The sequence below is a fragment of the Leptinotarsa decemlineata genome, unplaced genomic scaffold (assembly GCF_025532065.1).
Source record: "Leptinotarsa decemlineata unplaced genomic scaffold, Ldec_3_MD MMD2_tig00026328_RagTag_RagTag, whole genome shotgun sequence".
Taxonomy (NCBI): Eukaryota; Metazoa; Arthropoda; class Insecta; order Coleoptera; family Chrysomelidae; genus Leptinotarsa; species Leptinotarsa decemlineata.
In genome coordinates, this window is record NW_027412688.1 from 37,254,024 (window position 1) to 37,277,398 (window position 23,375).

At 32.0% G+C, this 23,375-nt stretch overlaps 3 protein-coding genes across 8 annotated transcripts; all 3 read left to right on the forward strand.

Annotated features, from left to right (window-relative positions):
* The first annotated feature begins 538 nt into the window (after nucleotides 1-538).
* LOC141485420 (uncharacterized) lies at nucleotides 539-8,648 on the forward strand. Of its 5 annotated transcripts, none has more exons than XM_074182103.1 (2): nucleotides 539-1,223; nucleotides 6,293-7,410. In XM_074182103.1, exons 1-2 carry the CDS (start codon nucleotides 836-838, stop codon nucleotides 6,334-6,336), a joined length of 432 nt encoding a protein of 143 aa, XP_074038204.1. In that variant the 5' UTR covers nucleotides 539-835; the 3' UTR covers nucleotides 6,337-7,410. The 5 variants fall into 5 exon arrangements, with proteins under 5 accessions (XP_074038204.1, XP_074038200.1, XP_074038203.1 ...); XM_074182099.1 differs by lacking the exon at nucleotides 6,293-7,410 and adding an exon at nucleotides 2,423-3,344 and having other exon boundaries at nucleotides 540-1,223; XM_074182102.1 differs by lacking the exon at nucleotides 6,293-7,410 and adding an exon at nucleotides 7,433-8,648 and having other exon boundaries at nucleotides 542-1,223.
* Nucleotides 8,649-9,158: 510 nt separating this feature from the next.
* On the forward strand, nucleotides 9,159-12,704 carry LOC141485421 (uncharacterized). 2 transcript variants are annotated; one of them, XM_074182107.1, is made up of 3 exons: nucleotides 9,159-9,718; nucleotides 10,915-11,091; nucleotides 12,372-12,704. In XM_074182107.1, exons 1-3 carry the CDS (start codon nucleotides 9,331-9,333, stop codon nucleotides 12,425-12,427), a joined length of 621 nt encoding a protein of 206 aa, XP_074038208.1. In that variant the 5' UTR covers nucleotides 9,159-9,330; the 3' UTR covers nucleotides 12,428-12,704. The 2 variants fall into 2 exon arrangements, with proteins under 2 accessions (XP_074038208.1, XP_074038207.1); XM_074182106.1 differs by lacking the exon at nucleotides 12,372-12,704 and having other exon boundaries at nucleotides 10,915-12,356.
* Nucleotides 12,705-13,660: 956 nt separating this feature from the next.
* On the forward strand, nucleotides 13,661-22,263 carry LOC111503725 (uncharacterized). Its single transcript, XM_074181967.1, has 4 exons — nucleotides 13,661-14,345; nucleotides 15,745-16,625; nucleotides 20,341-20,761; nucleotides 21,396-22,263. The coding sequence occupies exons 1-4, from the start codon at nucleotides 13,937-13,939 to the stop codon at nucleotides 22,097-22,099; spliced, it is 2,415 nt and encodes an 804-aa protein (XP_074038068.1). The 5' UTR covers nucleotides 13,661-13,936; the 3' UTR covers nucleotides 22,100-22,263.
* The last annotated feature ends 1,112 nt before the right edge of the window (nucleotides 22,264-23,375 follow it).

Consider the following 23,375-nt stretch of genomic DNA (forward strand, 5'->3'; position numbering starts at 1 on the left):
CTAAAAATATAACCCTTTCAATTCAAATTATGTCTCATACTTTTGTGTCTGAGTTTTTTTTTGCTTACTCATATATCACATGTTAACTGCATTTCTGAAAAATTCCGCAGAAAACAGCAATATTCGGAATGATGATGGCGCAATTATCTAATGTCGCCATCCTCAAGGTCAATTGTAATGTCAATAAATGACTTGCCGTGCTACCTTGTACATGGATTGTACTACCGACAGATAAAGGTTATGTCGATGGTAGACGAAATGTCTACCAATGACGTCATCAGCATTGAATTTAGACGGTAATAGTAGGGTAATTCTTTTTTATTCTTATGGTATTGAACGAAATCTCAAAACATTTCTTACAACATGAATTGATGTGTCATCGATGAATTGAACTCTTTTGCTGACATCAGACACTTTTACGTACAAACCACTGCAAATCACAATTTCGTCGCTGTACCAAAGTCGTGTTTGTATTACGTCATAAGTGGTCCTGTTGATCTCCCCATCCTTTTTTAGTTGTGCAGTCAGTGTTCTTTCTTCAATGATCAGTCCATTTGAGGAGTCACTGATTGTAGCACGTCATTTCTGGGTTTTAGTTTTCTATTTCTAGATATATTTTATTGAAACAACGATAAAAATAAAATAAAAATTAATTGGCGCTCCGGGACGACTTCATTGATTTCAGTAGCGCATTTGCTTTTTCAGCTGCAGGAAAACCCAAAAAAACCTGCAACACCACATCATCTGAAGATCTTGATCTAACAATGTCCTCTCTCTTATAAAACAAAATGTAAGGTGTCTCCAGAGGCTCCAATATTCTATTTCTAGCTCTCAAATGGATATCAGTAATGACCATTACTATGATTGCACTGATAAGCAGAAAGAGGTAAAATGTGATGAACAAATTAAATGTGAAGAAAGCATTGATATTTATTATGGCGATATTAAGAGAGAAATCAAAGAGGATGAAAGGGAAAGTACAAAAGATTCGTTAGAAGGTGGTGGTTTCAAGATTGAACATTGTCACCATGAACAGATTAAAAATGAGAAGATTGATATTAATTACGAAGATATCGAGGAGACAAAAGTGGACGAATTTAGACATGATGTTGATATTCTTAGAATAGACTCATTGGCCTATGAAACTGTCAAGCCCGAAACTAATTCAGAAAGCAAATACATGATTGAGGATGGGAACCCTTCTTTCTCTGGCACTACAATAGGTAATTCTTTTTCTGCGATTTATACATGTACCTAATCAGAGATGTTCAGATGGCAACATATTACTGACACTTGTAAACAGCATACTTGATAATTGATGAAAATTGTTCTGTATTTCTCTCGTCTATAGTCTTTTTTAGAACAACTAGAGAAGTGTTCTTCAATCTAAGATTGTACCACTGCGATGCCAATCAGAACTAGTTTCCTCCTTCTTTTTGTTCATTCTCTGAATCAAAAAAATGTTCCTGATATGAGATATCCCTAACTGTTTGATACGGATTTTCTAGAGGGATCCTTTTCTGCATTGTAATTGAAAAAATATGCAAAAACTCCGAGAATTGTTCACCGTTTAATGGTTTGTTCCCTACCAAACAATAACTTTTTTGGGATATCGATTGTTGACCTCCATTATCCAATGGAAATTTTCTTTCTCTTGATGTCATCATATTTGTCTGTCGATGGTCCCATTAACAAAAAAAGGTTGATTCGCCCAAAAACAGTTTTGTTTAAAGGATATATCTGAAAATTCTGCTATTTGGATTGTTTTCGTTATACTGAGTGTACTTTATAAGGGTGGTACTTTTCACTTTAAAAACATGTATGCGCGATTTTGCATATCTGCAAGATTTTACAACTATTTAAGAGGTGTGCAGTTAACATTTGATCATGATACAATGTGATTGGTGATACGACCACGACCGATATTGAATATTTTTTTATGAAATTTGGTATACCACCATTTGTGAGGGTGCCTAGTCCAATGGGTGATTTTAAATTTTTCCTAAAAAAATCGCTTATATGATTTCTTGTATTTCAACCTACAAAAGTATTTGCAGCAGGCCTTGGTTTTTGTAGGGGAAAAATGATATTTGGTCCTAAAGTACGGATTTTTGAGTTCTACAATTCAAAATGAAGTTCTTCAAAATAAACAATGTTATTCAAACAATACAATACATGCGGAAACTGATACTGTTTCGTATCCGGACACAGATACTGTTTGCCCTATTGTACATACCATTTAATATTATTTTTATTTTTCGAAAATTTCAGTAGCTCCATCTTTTCTGGCGCAAAGTATATATCAATTGAGTGAACTCCATTGCATATTTCAGTGCATCTCTGCACCTCTATCATGATGAAAATTTTAAATTCCTACTCATTTTCAACACTGAGTTATTTATAGTTTTATTCCTTTTTACAGATACTGAATCGAAACTATCCCCTAACAAACATGACAAAAGAATCTTCAAAGAGGAAAAGACAATGTTCTCCGATTTTTCCACAGAAGAGTTCCCAGTTGAGAAATCCACACTTTATGAAAACTCTGAAACAAGCGAAAATGTTGGCAAAAAATCATTTCCTCGAGATACTGACATAATTAAGGAAAAGTCATATAATTGTGAATTCTGCAAAAAGTTTTTCACTTACCGTAGTTGTTTGATGCGTCATCAAAGAACTCATACTGGGGAAAAACCATATAATTGTAAATTTTGTAAAAAATCTTTCTCGCGAAATAGTCACTTATTAGTTCATCAAAGAACTCATAGTGGGGAAAAACCATATACTTGTGAATTTTGTGAAATGTCTTTTTCTCAAAAAGGACATTTGTTAGCTCATCAAAGAACTCATACTGGAGAAAAACCCTATAGTTGTGAATTTTGTAAAAAATCTTTTAATCGAAACAGTCACTTGTTAGTTCATCAAAGAACCCATACGGGAGAAAAACCATATAATTGTAAATTTTGCAAAAAATCTTTTTCTCAAAGTAGTAATATGATAATCCATCAAAGAACTCATACTGGAGAGAAACCATATAATTGTAAATTTTGCAAAAATTCTTTTTATCAACATGAACACTTAATACTTCATCAAAGAACTCATACTGGAGAAAGACCATATGATTGTAAGTTTTGCAAACAATCTTTTTCCCAAAGTAGTACCTTATTGAAACATCAAAGAACTCATACTGGGGAAAAACCATATAATTGTGAATTTTGCAAAAAATCTTTTTCCCAAAATAGTACCTTGTTGAAACATCAAAGAACTCATACTGAGGAAAAACCATATAATTGTAATACAAATGATAAAACATTTTAATGGCATTATATGTTACGATTTTTTTACCAATGTTTATATGAACCCATCAAAATAATCCAAATTCAAAGCATAATAATGACTATAGCAGGTTGAAAAACCATTGCACCTAATGTCAATATGTTTCATAATAAGGATGTAATTTGGAAACTCATGAGAGAACTCATACAGGAGAAAAACCATATGAATGTAAATTTAGCAAAAAATCTTTTTCTCAAAATGGAGACTTATTAGTTCATTAAAGAACTGATAGTAGAGAAAACCCATATAATTGTAAATTTTGCAATATATGTTTTTCTCAAAGTTGACACTTGTTGGCTCATCAAAGAACTCATACTGGAGAGAAACCCTACAACTTTACAATTTGCAAAAAATCTTTCAATCAAAGTGTGAACTTGAAACAGCATCAAAAAATCATACTGGAGAAAACACATTCAATTGTTGAATTTTCCAAAAATCTATTAGTCAGAGATAATTTGCAAATTCATCAAGGAATTCAAACTGTAGAAAAATCATAGTAAATTTTGCTTAGAATCTGTTAGTTGATCACAGTATCAATTTGAAAATTCATCAAAGAAATCTTACTGAAGAAAAACCATTTATGCGATAAAATTGGTCGACGCTTGATGAAAATCCGAATGTCAAGCATTTTGGTAACTTAAACGACTCAAAACTCGGATTTCTCATCTCATATTGAATTTACTTGCTCTTAGGGTCAAGCGACTTAGTGGCATATGCTTTTTATAGCCCAATAATTGTAGCATTTTGAAAGAAAAGCAAACCCTAAGAAACAATCTACAAAAAATGTACATTATGAATAAGCATTCTACATTGTTGTTTTGAGTTGCCATGTGTACATTATATGTTATATTGGTGAATAAATACATTATATTCATAACTTTTGTATTTGTAGAAAACTACATACATAGGTAACGCAGTTACCTATGCTATGATATAACCTCTAATATCTTCAAACTAAAAGTCTTGATTGCATCAACAAAAAGTCTCGAAAACAAACTTTTTCTCATCATTGTTTGTCTGATTCCAACTTCAAAGGAAGGATTAGACCTGTCACGAATGATCGTTCAAGAGTTCAGTGTGACAATACGTACGTGAACAAATTGATATTTGTTATCAAAATTAGATGGTACCTAATTTTGTAAATTTACAGCAGTTAATTTTTGAAAGCGATTGTCTCAACAAAATATTTCTTAGCTTGAAATAATGATCTTGAAAAGTAAAAATGAATAATAATTTGTTCACGTACGTATAGTCACACTGAGCTCTTGGACGATCATTCGTGACAGGTCTAATCCATCCTTTGAAGTTGGAATCAAACAACCAACGTTGAGAAAAAGTTTGTTATCGAGACTTTTTGTCGAAGCAATCAAGACTTTTAATTAAAAGATATTAGAGGTTATATCACAGCATAGGTGAATATGTTACCTATGCTATGACTATGTAGTTTTCTACAAATACAACAGTTATGAATAAAATATATTTATTTACCAATATAACAAATAATGTGATCAACAAACATTCAAAACAAAATTTACTATACTGTTTGAATTCCTTGATGAATTTGCAAATTACCTCTTTGACTGTTAGATTTTCGGCAAACTCAACAATTAAATTATTATCTTTACTGATAATTATCTTTACTGATATCCATTGAGAGCTTATTCAAGTTTTTTTGTTTAAGAAACAGGAAATTAGGAATCAGAAATGAAATACAACAATTGACTCGTCAAGAGGACTGGCCCTTCCTCCATTGTGAAATAACCAGTGTTGCCAACTGGATGAACTATGAAATATAAAGTCATTATCACAGAACACCCTATCTGTGTTCTGTGTCATTATCTATAGATTTGCTTAGACAATGATAAAGTCGCTACACATGAACAAAACTCCGCCACACTGCTTCATATTTCTCTACGCTTGTATATCTGACGAAGTCAGTTCGCGCATGCGCCCTATCCAAAATTAAATGCCACAGAACTTATAGTTTGTGTACCGTACAATACCACAAAACTAAACTGTCACTAATGTCTGGAATCAGGATCATGCTAATTTTCAACCGCGCAATTGGTAGATGGTACCTAATTTTGTAAATTTACACCTACTGATTGCGCGGTTGAAAATTAGCATGATCCTGATTCCAGACATGAGTGACAGTTTAGTTTTGTGGTATTTGTACGGTACACATACTATGAGTTCTGTGGAATTTAATTTTGGATAGGGCGCATGCGCGAACTGACCGTCAGATATACAAGCGTAGAGGAATATGAAGCAGTGTAGCGGAATTTTATTCCATGTGTAGCGACTTTATAGTTCATCCAGTTGGCAACGCTGGTTCTTTCTTCAATGGAGGAAGGGCCAGTCCTCTTGAGGAGTCAATTGTATATCATTTCTGATTCCTACTTTCCTGTTTCTTAAACAAAAATACTTAAATAAGCTCTCAATGGATATCAGTAATGATAATTACTATGATTGCACTGATAAACAGAAAGAGGTAAAATGCGATGAACAAATTAAATGTGAAGAAAGCATTGATATTTATTATGGAGATATTAAGAGAGAAATCAAAGAGGAAGAAGGGGAAAGTACAAAATATTCATTAGAAGGTGGTGGTTTCAAGATTGAACATTGTCACCATGAACAGATTAAAAATGAGAAGATTGATATTTATTACGAAGATATCAAGGAGACAAAAGTAGAAGAATTTGGATATGATGTTGATATTCTTAGAATAGACTCATTGGCCTACCAAACTGTCAAGCCCGAAACTAATTCAGAAAGCAAATACATCATTGATGATGGGAACCCTTGCTCCTCTGGCACTACAATAGGTAATTCTTTTTCTGCTATTTATACAAGTACTTAAACAGAGATGTTCAGATGGCAACATATTACTGACAATTGTAAACAGCATACTTGATAATTGATGAAAATTGTTCTTTATTTCTCTTGCCTACAGTCTTCGAGTTTTTAGAACAACTAGAGAAGTGTTATTCTATCTAAGATTGGATCAGTGTGATGCCAATCAGAACTCGTTTGTGCCTCCGTTTAGTGCATTCTCTGAATTAAAAAAATGTTGCTGATACGAGATAGCCCTCTGCATGTGATACGGATTTTCTGGAAGGATCCATTTCAACATTGACGAGTACATTGCAATGAATGAAGGATTGGTTGAAACAACAAAAAATTGATGAATGTTCATTCCTGTTTCTGTTGAATATTGTTTTTCAACTGTTTAGTTTGTTCAATGGTGATTAATTGATCAGATCGAATTCGTTTATTTAATTTGTCATATAGTTATCAACTGTTTATTTTTTTTTTCAGTCCATCAGATACTTGATTTAATTCATAATAAAATGTTCTTTGATTCGACCACAAAATTATTAATATTGAATATTTTTTATGAAAATTGGTATTCCACCATTTAAGAGGGTATCTAGTACAATGATGATTTTAAATTTTTCCTAAAAAAATCGCTTATATGATTCCTTGTATTTCAACCTATGAAACTATTCACAGCAGGCCTTAGTTTTTGTAGAAACAATATGATATTTGGTCCCAAAGTACAGTACAGATGCAAATTTTAGGGAGGTGTCTCGTTTTCAATTGGGACATACTGTATATACATTCATACATATAATGTATAAATCGCTTTAAAATAGCCTAAATACAGTGTAAAGTTATATCTGCAGAAGTATAGACATACGTTGAACAATTTTATCCAAACATACAATATTTAAATGTTTTTTTTTTTCGTTAACCGGCTATCGCACCCCTATGAATGATAACCCTCGGGAGTCAAACCTTGTGCAAACTAAGGACTATTAAAGTCTTACCTTTCAAAGTGTGATTCCTAACACGTGGATACTGATACTGTTCCATATCTGGATACAGATACTGTTTGTCCTATTGTACATACCATTTAGTATTATTTTTCGAAAATTTCAGTAGCTCCATTTTTTCTGGGGCAAAGTATATATCAATTGAGTGAACTCCATTGTATGTTTCAGTGCATCTCTGCACTTCTATTATGATGAAAATTTTAAATTCCTACTCATTTTCAACACTGAGTTATTTATAGTTTTATTCCTTTTTACAGATACTGAATCAAAACTATCCCCTAACAACAAACAAGACAAAAGAATCTTCAAAGAGGAAAAGACAATGTTATCCGATTTTTCCACAGAAGAGTTCCCAGTTGAGAAATCCATGATTTTTGAAAACTCTGAAACAAGTGAAAATGTTTGTAAAAAATCATTTCCTCTAGATAGCAACTTAAGTAAGAAAAAGTCATATAATTGTGAATTTTGCAAAAAGTCTTTCTCTTACCGTAGTTTCTTGAAGTGTCATCAGAGAACTCATACTGGAGAAAAACCATATAATTGTAAATTTTGTAAAAAATCTTTCTCGCAAAAAAGTCACTTAATAGTTCATCAAAGAACTCATAGTGGGGAAAAACCATATAGTTGTGAATTTTGTGAAATGTCTTTTTTTCAAAAAGGACATTTGTTAGCTCATCAAAGAACTCATACTGGAGAAAAACCATATAATTGTGAACTTTGCAAAAGACCTTTTTCTCGAAAGGGGAGCATGATAATTCATCAAAGAGTTCATACTAAAGAAAAACCATATAAATTGTAAAAAAACAAAGGATAAAACATTATAATGACATTGTATGTTATGATCTTTTTTACCAATGTTTATATGAACCCATCAAAATAATCCATATTCAAAGCATAATAATGACTATAGCAGGTTGAAAAACCATTACAAACAGTGTCAATATGTTTCATAACAGGGATGTAATTTGGAAACTCATGAGAGAACTCGTACAGGAGAAAAACCATGTGAATGTAAATTTTGCCAAAAATCTAGTATGTTGAAAAAACATCATAGAACTCATACTGGAGAAAAACCATATAATTGTAAATTTTTGCAAAAATCTTTTTCTCAAAATGGAGACATATTAGTTCATCAGAAAAGTCATAGTGCGGAAAACCATATAATTGTAAATTTTGCAATATATCTTTTTCTCAAAGTTGACACTTGTATGTTCATCAAAGAACTCATACTGGAGAGAAACCCTATAACAACAATTTGCAAAAAATCTCTCAATAAAAGTGGGAACTTGAAACAGCATAAAAAAGTCATACTGGAGAAAAAATATTTAATTGTTGAGTTTGCCGAAAATCTAACAGTCAAAGAGGTAATTTGCAAATTCATCAAGGAATTCAAACAGTATAGTAAATTTTGTTTTGAATGTTTGTTGATCACATTATTTGTTATATTGGTAAATAAATATATTTTATTCATAACTGTTGTATTTGTAGAAAACTACATAGTCATAGCATAGGTAACATATTCACCTATGCTGTGATATAACCTCTAATATCTTTTAATTAAAAGTCTTGATTGCTTCGACAAAAAGTCTCGATAACAAACTTTTTCTCAACGTTGGTTGTTTGATTCCAACTTCAAAGGATGGATTAGACCTGTCACGAATGATCGTCCAAGAGCTCAGTGTGACTATACGTACGTGAACAAATTATTATTCATTTTTACTTTTCAAGATCATTATTTCAAGCTAAGAAATATTTTGTTGAGACAATCGCTTTCAAAAATTAACTGCTGTAAATTTACAAAATTAGGTACCACCTACTGATTGCGCGATTGAAAATTAGCATGATCCTGATTCCAGACATGAGTGACAGTTTAGTTTTGTGGTATTTGTACGGTACACATACTATGAGTTCTGTGGAATTTAATTTTGGATAGGGCGCATGCGCGAACTGACCGTCAGATATACAAGCGTAGAGGAATATGAAGCAGTGTAGCGGAATTTTATTCCATGTGTAGCGACTTTATAGTTCATCCAGTTGGCAACGCTGGTTCTTTCTTCAATGGAGGAAGGGCCAGTCCTCTTGAGGAGTCAATTGTATATCATTTCTGATTCCTACTTTCCTGTTTCTTAAACAAAAATACTTAAATAAGCTCTCAATGGATATCAGTAATGATAATTACTATGATTGCACTGATAAACAGAAAGAGGTAAAATGCGATGAACAAATTAAATGTGAAGAAAGCATTGATATTTATTATGGAGATATTAAGAGAGAAATCAAAGAGGAAGAATGGGAAAGTACAAAATATTCATTAGAAGGTGGTGGTTTCAAGATTGAACATTGTCACCATGAACAAATTAAAAGTGAGGAGATAGGTATTTATTACGAAGATATCAAGGAGACAAAAGTAGAAGAATTTGGATATGATGTTGATATTCTTAGAATAGACTCATTGACCTACCAAACTGTCAAGCCCGAAACTTATTCAGAAAGCAAATACATCATTGATGATGGGAACCCTTCTTTCTCTGGCACTACAATAGGTAATTATTTTTCTGCTATTTATACAAGTACTTAAACAGAGATGTTCAGATGGCAACATATTACTGACAATTGTAAACAGCACACTTGATAATTGATGAAAATTGTTCTTTATTTCTCCTGCCTACAGTATTCTAGTTTTTAGAACGACTAGAGAAGTGTTATTCTATCTAAGATTGGTTCAGTGTGATGCCAATCAGAACTCGTTTGTGCCTCCATTTAGTGCATTCTCTGAATTCAAAAAATGTTGCTGATACGAGATAGCTCTCTCTATGTGATACGGATTTTCTGGAAGGATCCATTTCAACATTGACAAGTACATTGCAATGAATGAAGGATTGGTTGAAACAACAAACAATTGATGAGTGTTCATTCCTATTTCTGTTGAATATTGTTTAATCTGTCCAATGATGATTAATTGATCAGATTGAATTCATTCATTTAATTCATAATAAAATGTTCTTTGATTCGACCACAAAATTATTAATATTGAATATTTTTTTATGAAAATTGGTATTCCACCATTTGAGAGGGTATCTAGTACAATGGTGATTTTAAATTTTTCCTAAAAGAATCGCTTATAAGATTTCTTGTGTTTCAACCTATAAAACTATTCACAGCAGGCCTTAGTTTTTGTAGAAACAATATGATGATATTTGGTCCCAAAGTACAGTACAGATGCAAATTTTAGGGAGGTGTCTCGTTTTCAAGAGGAACATACTGTATATACATATACATATAATGTACAAATCACTTTAAAATAGCCTAAATACAATGTAAAGATATATCTGCATAAGTATAGACATACGTTGAACAATTTTATCCAAACATACAATATTTAAATTTTTTTTTTTGTTAACTGGATATCGCACCCCTATGAATGATAAAGGAGTCAAAACTTGTGCGAGCTAAGGACTAGTGAAGTCTTACCTTTTAACGTGTGATTCCTAACACGTGGATACTGATACTGTTCCATATCTGAATGCAGATACAGATACTGTTTGTTCTATTGTACATACCTTTAATATTATTTTTCGAAAATTTCAGTAGCTCCATCTTTTCTGGCGCAAAGTATATATCAATTGAGTGAACTCCATTGCATGTTTCAGTGCATCTCTGCACCTCTATCATGATGAAAATTTTAAATTCCTACTCATTTTCAACACTGAGTTATTTATAGTTTTATTCCTTTTTACAGATACTGAATCGAATCTATCCCCTAACAAACATGACAAAAGAATCTTCAAAGAGGAAAAGACAATGTTCTCCGATTTTTCCACAGAAGAGTTCCCAGTTGAGAAATCCACAATTTTTGAAAACTCTGAAACAAGTGAAAATGTTTGCAAAAAATCATTTCCTCTAGATAGTAACTTAAGTAAGAAAAAGTCATATAATTGTGAATTTTGCAAAAAGTCTTTCTCTTACCGTAGTTTCTTGAAGCGTCATCAGAGAACTCATACTGGAGAAAAACCATATAATTGTAAATTTTGTAAAAAATCTTTCTCGCGAAAAGGTCACTTACTAGTTCATCAAAGAACTCATATTGGGGAAAAACCATATAATTGTGAATTCTGTGAAATGTCTTTTTTTCAAAAAGGACATTTGTTAGCTCATCAAAGAACTCATACTGGAGAAAAACCATATAATTGTGAACTTTGCAAAAGACCTTTTTCTCGAAAGGGTAGCATGATAATTCATCAAAGAGTTCATACTAAGGAAAAACCATATAATTGTAAAAAAACAAAGGATAAAACATTATAATGACATTGTATGTTATGTTTTTTTACCAATGTTTATATGAACCCATCAAAATAATCCATATTCAAAGCATAATAATGACTATAACAGGTTGAAAAACCATTACAAACAGTGTCAATATGTTTCATAACAGGGATGTAATTTGGAAACTCGTGAGAGAACTCATACAGGAGAAAAACCATATGAATGTAAATTTTGCAAAAATCTTCTAGTACCTTGAAAAAACATCATAGAACTCATACTGGAGAAAGACCATATAATTGTAAATTTTGCAATATATCTATTTCTCAAAGTTGACACTTGTTGGTTCATCAAAGAACTCATACTGGAGAGAAACCCTATAACTACAATTTGCAAAAAATCTTTCAAAGTGGGAACTTGAAACAGCATAAAAAAAGTCATACTGGAGAAAAAATAATTAATTGTCGAGTTTGCCAAAAATCTAACAGTTAAAGAGGTAATTTGCAAATTCATCAAGGAATTCAAACAGTATAGTAAATTTTGTTTAGAATCTGTTTGTTGATCACAGTATCAATTTGAAAATTCATCAATGAAATCGTACTGAAGAAAAACCATTTATGTGATAAAATTGGTCGATACTTGATGAAAATCCAAATGTCAACCTTTTTGGTACCTTAATCGTTTCAAAACTCGGATTTCTCATCTCATATTGAATATACTTGCTCTTGGGGTCAATCGACTGAGTGGAATATGATTTTTATAGCCCAAAAGTTATAGCATTTTGAAAGAAAAGCAAATATATTAACCCTAAGAAACAATATACAAAAATGTGCATTAAGAATAAGCATTCTACATTGTTTGTTTGACTTGCAATGTGTACATTATATGTTATATTGGTGAATAAATACATTTTATTCATAACTTTTGTATTTGTAGAAAACTACTTAGTGCAGCATTTTCTATATGAAAACTTGGATCAGTTTGCCAACTGATTTGAAATATTCCCAATGGTTTTACCACACAACACATATAATTGTAGTTCTCTCTCTACGTTTTGGATGGTCGTTGCTTCCATCTTCAGGCGTATATGACCAATGCCCTGCCTGTTCATAATAGAAGCTTCGTCGGGGGACTTGCAGCTTGTAAATCTGTGTCCGGAATGGTGTGCTACTGAGGTTGGAGATCTACTGTGCTTGGCTATTAGTAACTTCGTGATTAGAGTAGTTGTTCATGGTAGAGGTTATACCATACTATAGTTTTTTTGTACTTGACTGTCTTTAATTTTGTGAAACTTTCTTTGAGAAAATGTTTTTTTTTTATAATGTCATCATAATACAGCTTTTATTTAGTTTATGTAAAGCGTCATCAGAGAACTCATACTGGAGAAAAACCATATAATTGTAAATTTTCTCATTTAGTAAGAAAATGTTGAAGCTGCAAATAATTTCGCCAATTATATTTAAAATATGAGACCAAACTCGATACTCTGGAAATAAGATGTTGATCAAGAGCAATATTCCTACAAGAGAATAAAGGTTTGCGATTGATTCACCGATTTATTCAAATCTGAAATTATTTAGTCTCGTTATTATCGATGAATTATCGCAAGCAAGACTATGGGTTTCGAATGTTGAAGTTGAGTTGATTCTGCTACGTTACATGGGAAATTGCGAGGTAGCGAGTGAGTATTTTGACGTATGGTTCACCATGTTTCATATTTAACCGGTTTTTCAGAAGAACCACAATAGCGGAAACTTTAGAAACACCAAAACACATTTCTAGTTACTTTCAGAACATATTTACTATGAGATATATTGACTCATTATTAACATAGTTGACAATTAATTAACCGTAATTTTTTAATAATAATTTTTCTGGTGACAGCTGTCAAAAATTCTGGACAAGAAGTGGACATTTTTGGAACATATTTTCAATTTTTGTAGAAACTGGTTGATTCTCAAAATTACATCTTGTATGAGAAATAGGTGATATACAGTGTTTTTATTCGGGACACGGACACAATTGTGTCTAATTGGACTCGATTTGGAAATGTAGGGACCTGTAAGGATTAAAAAAAAAGCCATGAAATCGTGCATACATCAACATAATCATCAACGACTGAAACCTCTCTACTCAAGGAAGTTATTTCATTTCGAGAAGCATTCTGACTCTGGCAACATTAGCAAAATAATAATGAAAATGTAATAGGTTGCGCTTTGGGAAACGTACCTAATTTTAAAATATCCAATAGTAATAGATTCATTACGTAAGTATTTAAAATGGCAACCCTGTCTGTGGATAACAAATAGGAGACTGCTCATGCGCAAAGGTTCGGTTAAAAATAGGAAGAGAATGACAGGTAGACATACACTAGGGACGTAATAATGAGTGGCACTTTCAGTCCTTTTTGGCCAAAACTTCCTCTCTAGTTTAAGCATAACTCAAAAATTCCTAAATAACAGCACTGCAGAGGTTCACAATAAAATTCGAACACACTCCCAATGGATACCAATTATGACAATATTCAAGATTGCTCTGAAAAACAGAAAGAGGTAAAATGTGAACAAATCCAAAGTGGAGGAAACATTGATATTAATTATGGAGATATTAAAAGGGAAATCAAAGAGGAAGAAGTAGGGGAAAGTACAATAGATTTGTTGAAAGAGAATGGTTTCAAAATTGAATTTTGTCACCATGAACAAGTCAAAAGTGAGGAGTTTAATATTTGTTATCAAGATATGGAGGAAAAAAAAGCAGGGGAATTTGGAGATTATGTTGATTTCGATAGTGTAATAGACTTATTGGTCTGCAAAACTGTCAAATCTGAACAATCAGAATCTAATGATAGTAAAGATGCAGGGATCAATTACATGACTGAGGATGGCAACCCTTTCTCTAGCACTGCACCAGGTAATGTCTGTCTGAATAGAGTTCTTTCATATGTTCTAAATTTGAGTTTTTAGAAAGACTGGAGAAATGTTTTTCAATCTGAGGTTTAACAGTGTCGTATCAATTAGAGCTCGTCTTAGCACATGCTTTATGCCTTTTTTTATACATTATCTGTATTCACAATACGTATTTTTTCAAGTGTATCTGGTACCGATATTTGCAATATGGTGTGAATATCTGTATTATATCATGCACCTATAAATTGAATATATCACAATAATATTCTAAGAAATGATGCCTATACAATCGTTAGAGCAATAATGGAATACCATAATTTTGTCGGTATCTTTTTGAAAATGTTATCAAAATGAACATTGAATGTCAAACTGGCATCTACCATAAAACCTAAATATTAAAATTCTTCCACAAATTCTATGTCATTATCAACTCGAAATAATTTCTATTAACTGAGAATTTTACGAACACTAAACGGTTATTTTTAATCTTCCTCTTGAAGATGATCACTTGGTGGTCGAAACACGTATCAAGGTGTTGAAATAACGGTTTGGTGTTGGGAAAAAACTCCAGTAATACTCATTACTACACAAAAGGTTCCAAACAGTGCATCACAAGTCTCAACTGAGGATAGTTTATAAATCATTGATAAAGTCATACTCTTCATTTTAGAGGTATTAAGTTTGAGTTTATTTTCGTTCAAGTAAGAGTTTATTTTTTCCTAACAGATATTCACTTTGTTAATTTCCACTTGAAAGTTTGGGATCCAATATCGACAGTTGGTATCATTCACAAGGAATTTTACAATCGTGGCTATGTTCATATAAATTATAAATGATACAGGTCCTGGAACTCTTCATTGAGGTACTCTGTATAGAGTATTACAAGCAACTCATTTATTCTAGTGCTTGCTTGCGATTAGGGATAATCTCCTAATCACTGGAGAACATTACCCTGAATGACAACTTGTCCTAGTTTTTCTTGAAAAAAATGTAAATCAATTGTTTCATGCACTCTGCATATCAAAATATTTTGCTTATCAATGGATTGTTTTAATAGTTACTTGAATTGAAGATACACATGAGTGATGCTGTCAAACGCCAGATTGGTATTTTGAAAGAATTTGGTTTATTTTCCAAGTATTAAATGAGGTGAGAGTTGCTTTTCATTGATTAATACCATATCACTCAATATTGCATTTTCAGTCTATAAGTATTATTTTTCATTAGAGTACCTGAGTTTTAATCCAAATTCGTTGAAAATAATATAAGTAGCTCCTGATTGTGATCTTTGCTTTAAAATTTTGGGAGTCCTATTCAAATTGTAATTGTAATTCAAATATGCAGTATTTCTGCATTAAACAAAGTTTTAAACCCTGATTACTTGGGTTCATTCTTTTTTACAGAATCCGAATTAATGTGCATCAACATAAAAGATGAACAAGTTTTCAAGGAAGAAAAAACGTTACCAGTTTCTTACACAGAAGAGGTTTCAGTTGGGAATTCCAGAATTGATGACAATCCTGGTAGAAGCGAAATTTGTGACAAGAAATCTTCTCAAATTAGCAACTTGATAGTTCAGAAAAGAATTCGGACTAAGGAAAAGCTCGTGAATTGTACATTTTGTGAAAAATCTTTCAGGTCCCATAGTTGCTTGATGAGACATCAAAGAACTCATACTGGGGAAAAACCATATAAATGTAAATTATGCACAAAATCTTTTTCCCAAAATTGTTCATTGTTGAAACATCAAAGAACTCATACTGGAGAAAAACCATATAATTGTAAATTTTGCAATAAGGCTTTTAATCAAAGTCATATCTTGAAAGATCATCAAAGAACTCATACTAGCGAAAAACCATATAATTGTGAATTTTGCGAAAAATCTTTTAGTCATAGTAGTAGCCTGAAAAATCACCAAAGAACTCATACTGGAGAAAAACCATATAATTGTAAATTTTGCGAAAAGTCTTTTTCTCAGAATGGACACTTACTAGTTCATCAAAGAACGCATAGTGGGGAAAAACCATATACTTGTGAATTTTGTGAAATATCTTTTTCTCAAAAAGGACATTTGTTAGTTCATCAGAGAACTCATACTGGAGAAAAACCCTATAACTGTACAATTTGCAAAAAATCTTTCTCTTACAGGTGTAACCTAATAAATCATCAAAGAATTCATACTAACGAAAAACCATTCAACTGTATAATTTGCAAAAAGTCTTTCAATCAAAGTGGCAACTTGAAAAAGCATCAAAAAAGTCATACTGAAGAGAAACCAGTCGATTGAAGAGGTAATTTGCAAATTCACCAAAGAATTCAAACTAGAAAAATCATAGTAAATTTTGCTAAAAGTTTCTTGATCATAGTATTAATTTAAGAATTCGTTAAAGAGCCCGTACAGAAGAAAAGCCATTCATGCAATTGGATTGGTAGATTCTTGATGAAAAATCCAAATGTCAATTGTCATATTGAATACATTTGGCCAAATTGAACAAAGCCAATTTTGCTACCTCTCAGATGAGGTCATGCCTGGACGAGAAACGGTTAGTAAACTAATACTATGATTTGGCCTACGTATGTCCTACAATATAGTCCTTTGGGGCTAAGTAACTGACTACCATATGGCGTTCATAGTTCAAAAAATAATTATTCCTCAACATTAAATATGGTGAAAGTTGTAGCACATTCAAAGAAAAGCAAATATATTAACCCTAAGAGGTTTATATATTCTGAAATATATAACTTTAATGTATATGAAACGAGGCTAGAAATTTCAAAATCTAAGACAACATACAGAAAATGCCATTATTTCAATTGCATTACTTTGTAATATGCGGTTCCACTTTCTGTCTATAGGTATCCATATTATCAGATGTTATTCCAGATTCCAACAAAAATTTGAGAAATTTTCAATAAATATACTCTGGAGAAGTTTTTTAATTATTCAAAAATTTAATTATGTTTTAAATGTTTTACATATACAATATAGATAGATTCTATAATATATTATAAATAAGCATTCTACATTGTTTCACTGGCCGTGTGTATCAGTGAATAAATATATTTTATTAATAACTTTTGTATTTGTAGAAAACTATAGTGCAGCATTTTCCATATGAAAACTTGATCAGTGTGCTCACTATAGCCTGCTGTGGTTAGAATTATACATTATTCGTATCTGTTCTCAGAGTTTACCTGGATCATTAGTGTTACTGTTTTCAACCCAAGTCACAGTACATTCATACTTATAATTACAGTATACTGTGCCCAAGTACACATATAAACATTTTGAATTCTTGAATATTCTGCTTTTGTTTTAGTACTTTTACCTTTTCCACTAAATATTTATGTTGGTATATCTGAAACAAAAATGGAATAAAGCTAGTTGTTAAATTCAACAAAAAAATTCTGATGAACTATTTCAACCAATAAAAAAGTTTTGTTTCGAATGCACGAAACAATGATTTAATCTGTGATCTCATTGACGAATTCAAGAACTCGTTTATAATTGAGAACTTTTGTCTTTTTTCATATCATAAGAATTCGGATATCTCTAATATTGAAATTATAATAACCCTGCTGAGTAATCTGGCAATTATTGTTCATGACAGGCATTTTCACAGGGAGATTTCACATGAGATCTTCCAAACCAAGTTTGAAATGTCTTAATTTTTATTTTTTGTTTAATTGTTCTCTTTTTTTACTTGTATTTTATTTCACTATCATTTTAAAATCTAAAGCAGAACTTTAGCTATATATACAGTAGGTTCAATGGACTTACGCCTATCAGAAAACAACTATTTCCCTGGCTAATACCACGAACGGTGTTGGATTATATCCGACAGGCCTCAGTGCAGGAATCTTCACAGAAAATGTCCTGCATATGCAATTGGCAATACAACTGAAAGAGTCGACCCTCAATTTTGGAACGGGCACACTTGCAGCAAGTGTGCCCGTTTAAATCAGGGGACAGGGGGGATCTGAATAATTACCGTGGAAAAGCTCTCCTACCTATTTTGGCAAAATTAAGTGAGAAGCTGACTTACCATAGAATAAGTGATTATCAGAACATCAGTATGATTTCAGAAAAGGAAAATCTACAGCTTGATCAGTTTTCCTTGACCTCCGTAAAGAGTTTGACTGTCTCAATCACACTATAATAATTGATAAGTTGAAATTCTACGGATTTTCTGACTACTATAAAACTGATTACATCCTACTTTCAAACTAGATCCCAAATAATTCACTGCAATAATCATTGCAGTTCAAGTCTGACAATTACATAAAGGTGTTCCACAAGGTAGCGTTTTAGGACCGCTTGTGTGTTTGATAAATATAAATGACCTACCTAAAAACATAAACGCATCAACAACATTGTTTGCTGATTATTCTAACTTTGCAAACAGTATTGAATATAGCTACAAGAATCGATGAGATGATAGGATCGATCATCAATCAAGCTACTGAGTGGTTCACGGCAAACAAACTAAGCTTGCATACTGCAAGCATACTGCCATTCAGAGCGTAAAATTTCTAGGGCATATTGATTCCAATCTGAATTGGAAACTTCATGTAGATCAATTAATAAGCAAGTCATCAAAAGCAATATTTGCAATTAGAAGGACGAAATCGCTAGTGAACTTGGAGGCAGCCATCTCTGCTTACCATGGAATGTTTCACTGTATTATGATTTACGGTCTAATTAACTGGGACCATTCTTGCTACATCAAGTCAATATTTATTATCCAAAACGTTATAGATCCAAAAATAATATTATGTACGTGTTCCATTTAAAAAAACAAAGTTGCTACTACATTCTAATGGAAGTGGCAACACCGCAATGTCGAAAATATGTTGGTTAGAGAATGCCCGAGTATGCTCTCCATTGAATTTTAATACTGATCCGTTGTCTGGTTCACCAGAGACGTCTAATGTGAATGTGCCATTCACCGTAAATACCAACTCAGCCGCCCACAGGTTTCTTGTCTACACACTGCTCACTGTCAAAATGTTATTTGACAATGAGCAAAATCTCTTGTTTTTAGTGAACTTTTTTACTTTTTAAAAGTTTAATAAATTTACTACCTTTAGTTTACTAGTTTTCATTCTCTCCCTGATCCTGAATTGATAAAAATTACATTTTAATCAAAAGAATTTTTTTTGAAAGAAAGGTGAAACTTCTTGAATCTGAATATTGGGCAGCCCGGCTCAAGAAATTGAAACACTCGATTTCGAATATCGGGCCACCCACGTTTATATCGACTTTTTATTCAGATAGCCAAAAATAACTGTGAAAGAGGAAACATTCGTTGATGTCCCAGAGCTTTTTTCAATAACTTCAGCTCACTTCAATTTGAAACTGGCTAGTTCAAAAGAGGATAATGAAACTGTCGCCTCCAGAAGCTTCTCACACCTTCTAAACAGTACAGGAGCACAATACCTGAGTATTATAATGGAATAAAATATCCAAAAGTAATAGATTTATTACATAAGTTTTTAAAGTGGCAACCCTGTCTGTGGGTTACAAATGAAAAGTTAAGAATGACAGGTGTGAACCAGCCACGTAATAATAAATATGGACTGGTAATCGAAGAAAGTACATTGACTCCAACAACTAAAATAAGACGAAGCGATTCATCTAACAATACGTCACTCATACACTTAACGTCAAATACGTCACGATGTTGCATATTTCCATGTGGAAATTTTGGGTTTTGATTTGTTACGTAATGCTGTGACGCAGTGGCCAAAACATGTGTGATCCGCAGGTGGATTATACGTAAAAGTGACATACTCAGTCCATATTATCATGTCTGTGGTGGGCGGTTTTGAACTTAGGCACAACTGAAAATTCTTAACTAACCGCGCTGTACTAATATATCATATCTAACAGTAGATCTATATAATTTTGGTTCGGTGGAAACAAAAATAAATATATATCCAAAATTCACAACATGTTCTTTTCCAGACGTTCCACATTTTCACAGCCTCTTCACTAATACAATTCGAATCCTTTCTCAATGGATACCAATTATGACAATATCCTAGATTGCTCTGAAGAACAAAAAGAGGTAAATTGTGATCAAATCAAAAGTGAAGAAAGCGTTGATATTTATTATGAGGATATTAAAAAAGAAATCAAAGAGGAAGAAGAAGGGGAAGGTACAACAGATTCGTTGAAAACGGATGGTTCCAAGATTGAACTTTATCACCATGAACAAATCAAAAGTGAGGAGTTTGATATTTGTTATGAAGATATGGAGGAGAAAACAGCAGGGGAATTTGGAGATGATGTTAATATCGATAGTGCAATATACTCATTGGCCTACAAAACTTTCAAGTCCGAACAATCGGAATCTAATGATGCAGAGAGCAGTCATATGACTGAGGATGGCAACCCTTTGTCTGGCACTACAACAGGTAATGTCTGTCTAAACAGAGTTCTCACATCTGTTCTACATTTGAGTTTTCAGAATGACTAGAAGAGTTTTGTCAATATGAGGTTTAACAGTGTAGTGCCAATGGGAATTTGTCGGAGCACAATACTTTATGCCTTTCTTTTTGTGCATTCTCTGTATTCACAAAATCAAGATACAATACGTATTCTTTCAAATTTACCCAGTACCAAAGTGAGAAGGCTTGTTTATAAATTTTATTAATATACGAGAGATCCTTGCTAAGAATCTCCTTTTATTAATTCAAACTGGCTGAATCACTTTTTCGTATGAGGTGGAAAGTACAAAAATGTACCACAAAAATTAAATATCATTCAAAATTGTTTTCTAAAAATAATATGTGGGAAAACAGAAAAGTTATCAGACACTACTTCATAATGAAGATGTTGGTGACATAAGATCTCTATATTTCCATAGCCTATGTATACATGCCTCAAAAAACTAAGATTATCATTTGAATTGAACACTTTCTGATACTGAGCGTTACCGTTAAAGACTTACGAATTGATGAATTACTGGTTGCCTGAATAATCGGCGGTATTTTGTCCACACAGACAAGGAGATTTTTTGTTTTGTTACAAGTTGATTCTTTTTTACAGAATCTGAATCATTACTGAACATTAACATACAAGATGAAAAAATGTTCAAGAAAGAAAAAACGTTTCCAGCATTTTCCAGAGGAGAGTTTCCAGTTGAGAATTCTGGAATTAATGACAATGATAGTAGAAGAGAAAATTTCTGCAAGAAATCGTTTTCTCAAATCGGCAACTCGATAATTCAGACTAAGGAAAAGCTCGTGAATTGTACATTTTGTGAAAAGTCTTTCAGGTTCCGTAGTTGCTTAATAAGACATCAAAGAACTCATACTGGGGAAAAACCATATAGTTGTAAATTATGCAAAAAATCTTTTTCCCAAAATAGTACTTTGCTGAAACATCAAAGAACTCATACTGGGGAAAAACCATATAATTGTGAATTTTGCGCTAAGGCCTTTATTCATAGTCATATCTTGAAAAATCATCAAAGAACTCATACTGGCGTTAAACCATATAATTGTAAATTTTGCAAGAAGTCTTTCAACCACAGTACTAGCTTAGAAATTCATCAAAGAACTCATACTGGAGAAAAGCCATTCAATTGCAAATTTTGCATGAAGTCTTTCAATTGTAGAAGTAGCATGATAATTCATCAGAGAACTCATACTGGAGAAAAACCATACAATTGTAAATTGTGCGAAAAATCTTTTGCTCAAAATAGTTCTCTCAAAAATCATCAACGAACTCATAGTGAAGAAAAGCCATAAGTTGTAAATTTTGTTAGAAGCAATTACCCTGCAAGGGCAGTTGAAATATCATGAAGGAACTCTTACTGGGAAAAACGTTTTACTGTAAAATTTACACCTGCAGTTCTCGCTTAAAAAACAGAAAATTGTCACATGTCGCACATAATAAAAGAAGTTACCAAGTATTTCTATACATTGTTTCTTTTTAATTATGTATATGGTTGAAAACTTTTAAATTTTTCATAAAATAGGGGCTGGTAATATAATATTCTTACGGAACTGAAGTTCCGTAAGTATATTAATAATTTAATTAAAAGAAATGAGTACATTTTTAGGAGAGACTAGTATTTGTGAAAATAGCTTCTCCGTATTCATAGTAGTAGTATTTATTTATTTAAGTTACCCTAATGTACAAACGTTCATTGAAAGTATAATACATAATGTAAGTGTAAGTACAAAGTGAAAATAAATAAAAAATGATATATAGTTATTTTAAAAAGTCAATATGATAACATTAATGATTTATTGAAGTTGAATAATTAAAAATGAGAAGTATATGGATGTCACAAAAAATAAATAAAACTTTAATGAGTATAGATACAGATGCACTCATAAACATATATTGAAATTTATTAAGTTTTTTCATATGCTGCAATAACTCTTGTTTGTTTATTGAAATAGCTTATAAAAAAATGTGGGAAACTTTCAAAGGAAGGGAGTCAGCGTTTAAGTTTGAAATAGAAGTGTGGATACCAAGAAAAATTTGCAATAATAAACAAATATTTACTGTACAAATACTTGACAAATATTTACTTCTTACAATAAGAATGTATGAAGTATTTATTATTATTATTGGAGTCATTATATTCAACAATACTATCAAGGAAAGTTTTTTTCACCAACTAAGTTAGAGTATGTTTTCTTCATTCACTGAAACGCGCGTCGAGAGAAGTATTGCAGTTCTGGTGATTGAAAGAAGTGCTTGTTTTGGATTAATTCTTCGTCAGAGGTACCAATTTTTACCTTTCAATTCAAGAGGTAGAAATACATATATATTAATATTGCATAAAAATATAAAACTTCATCATTCCTCAAAGAATTCATACTAACAAAAAGCCTATGAATTGTGAATTTATAAAATAAAATCCCAAAAATTATAGAATTTGGTAACTTTTCTGCAAAATTGATAGTATTAGAAAGGAAAAGGTGTACAAAGTACTATAATGACAAAAATCTATTGCTTTTCGAGGCCGATTTTCTTCAAATTGACCATATTTATGTACTTTTTTTTGTCGCA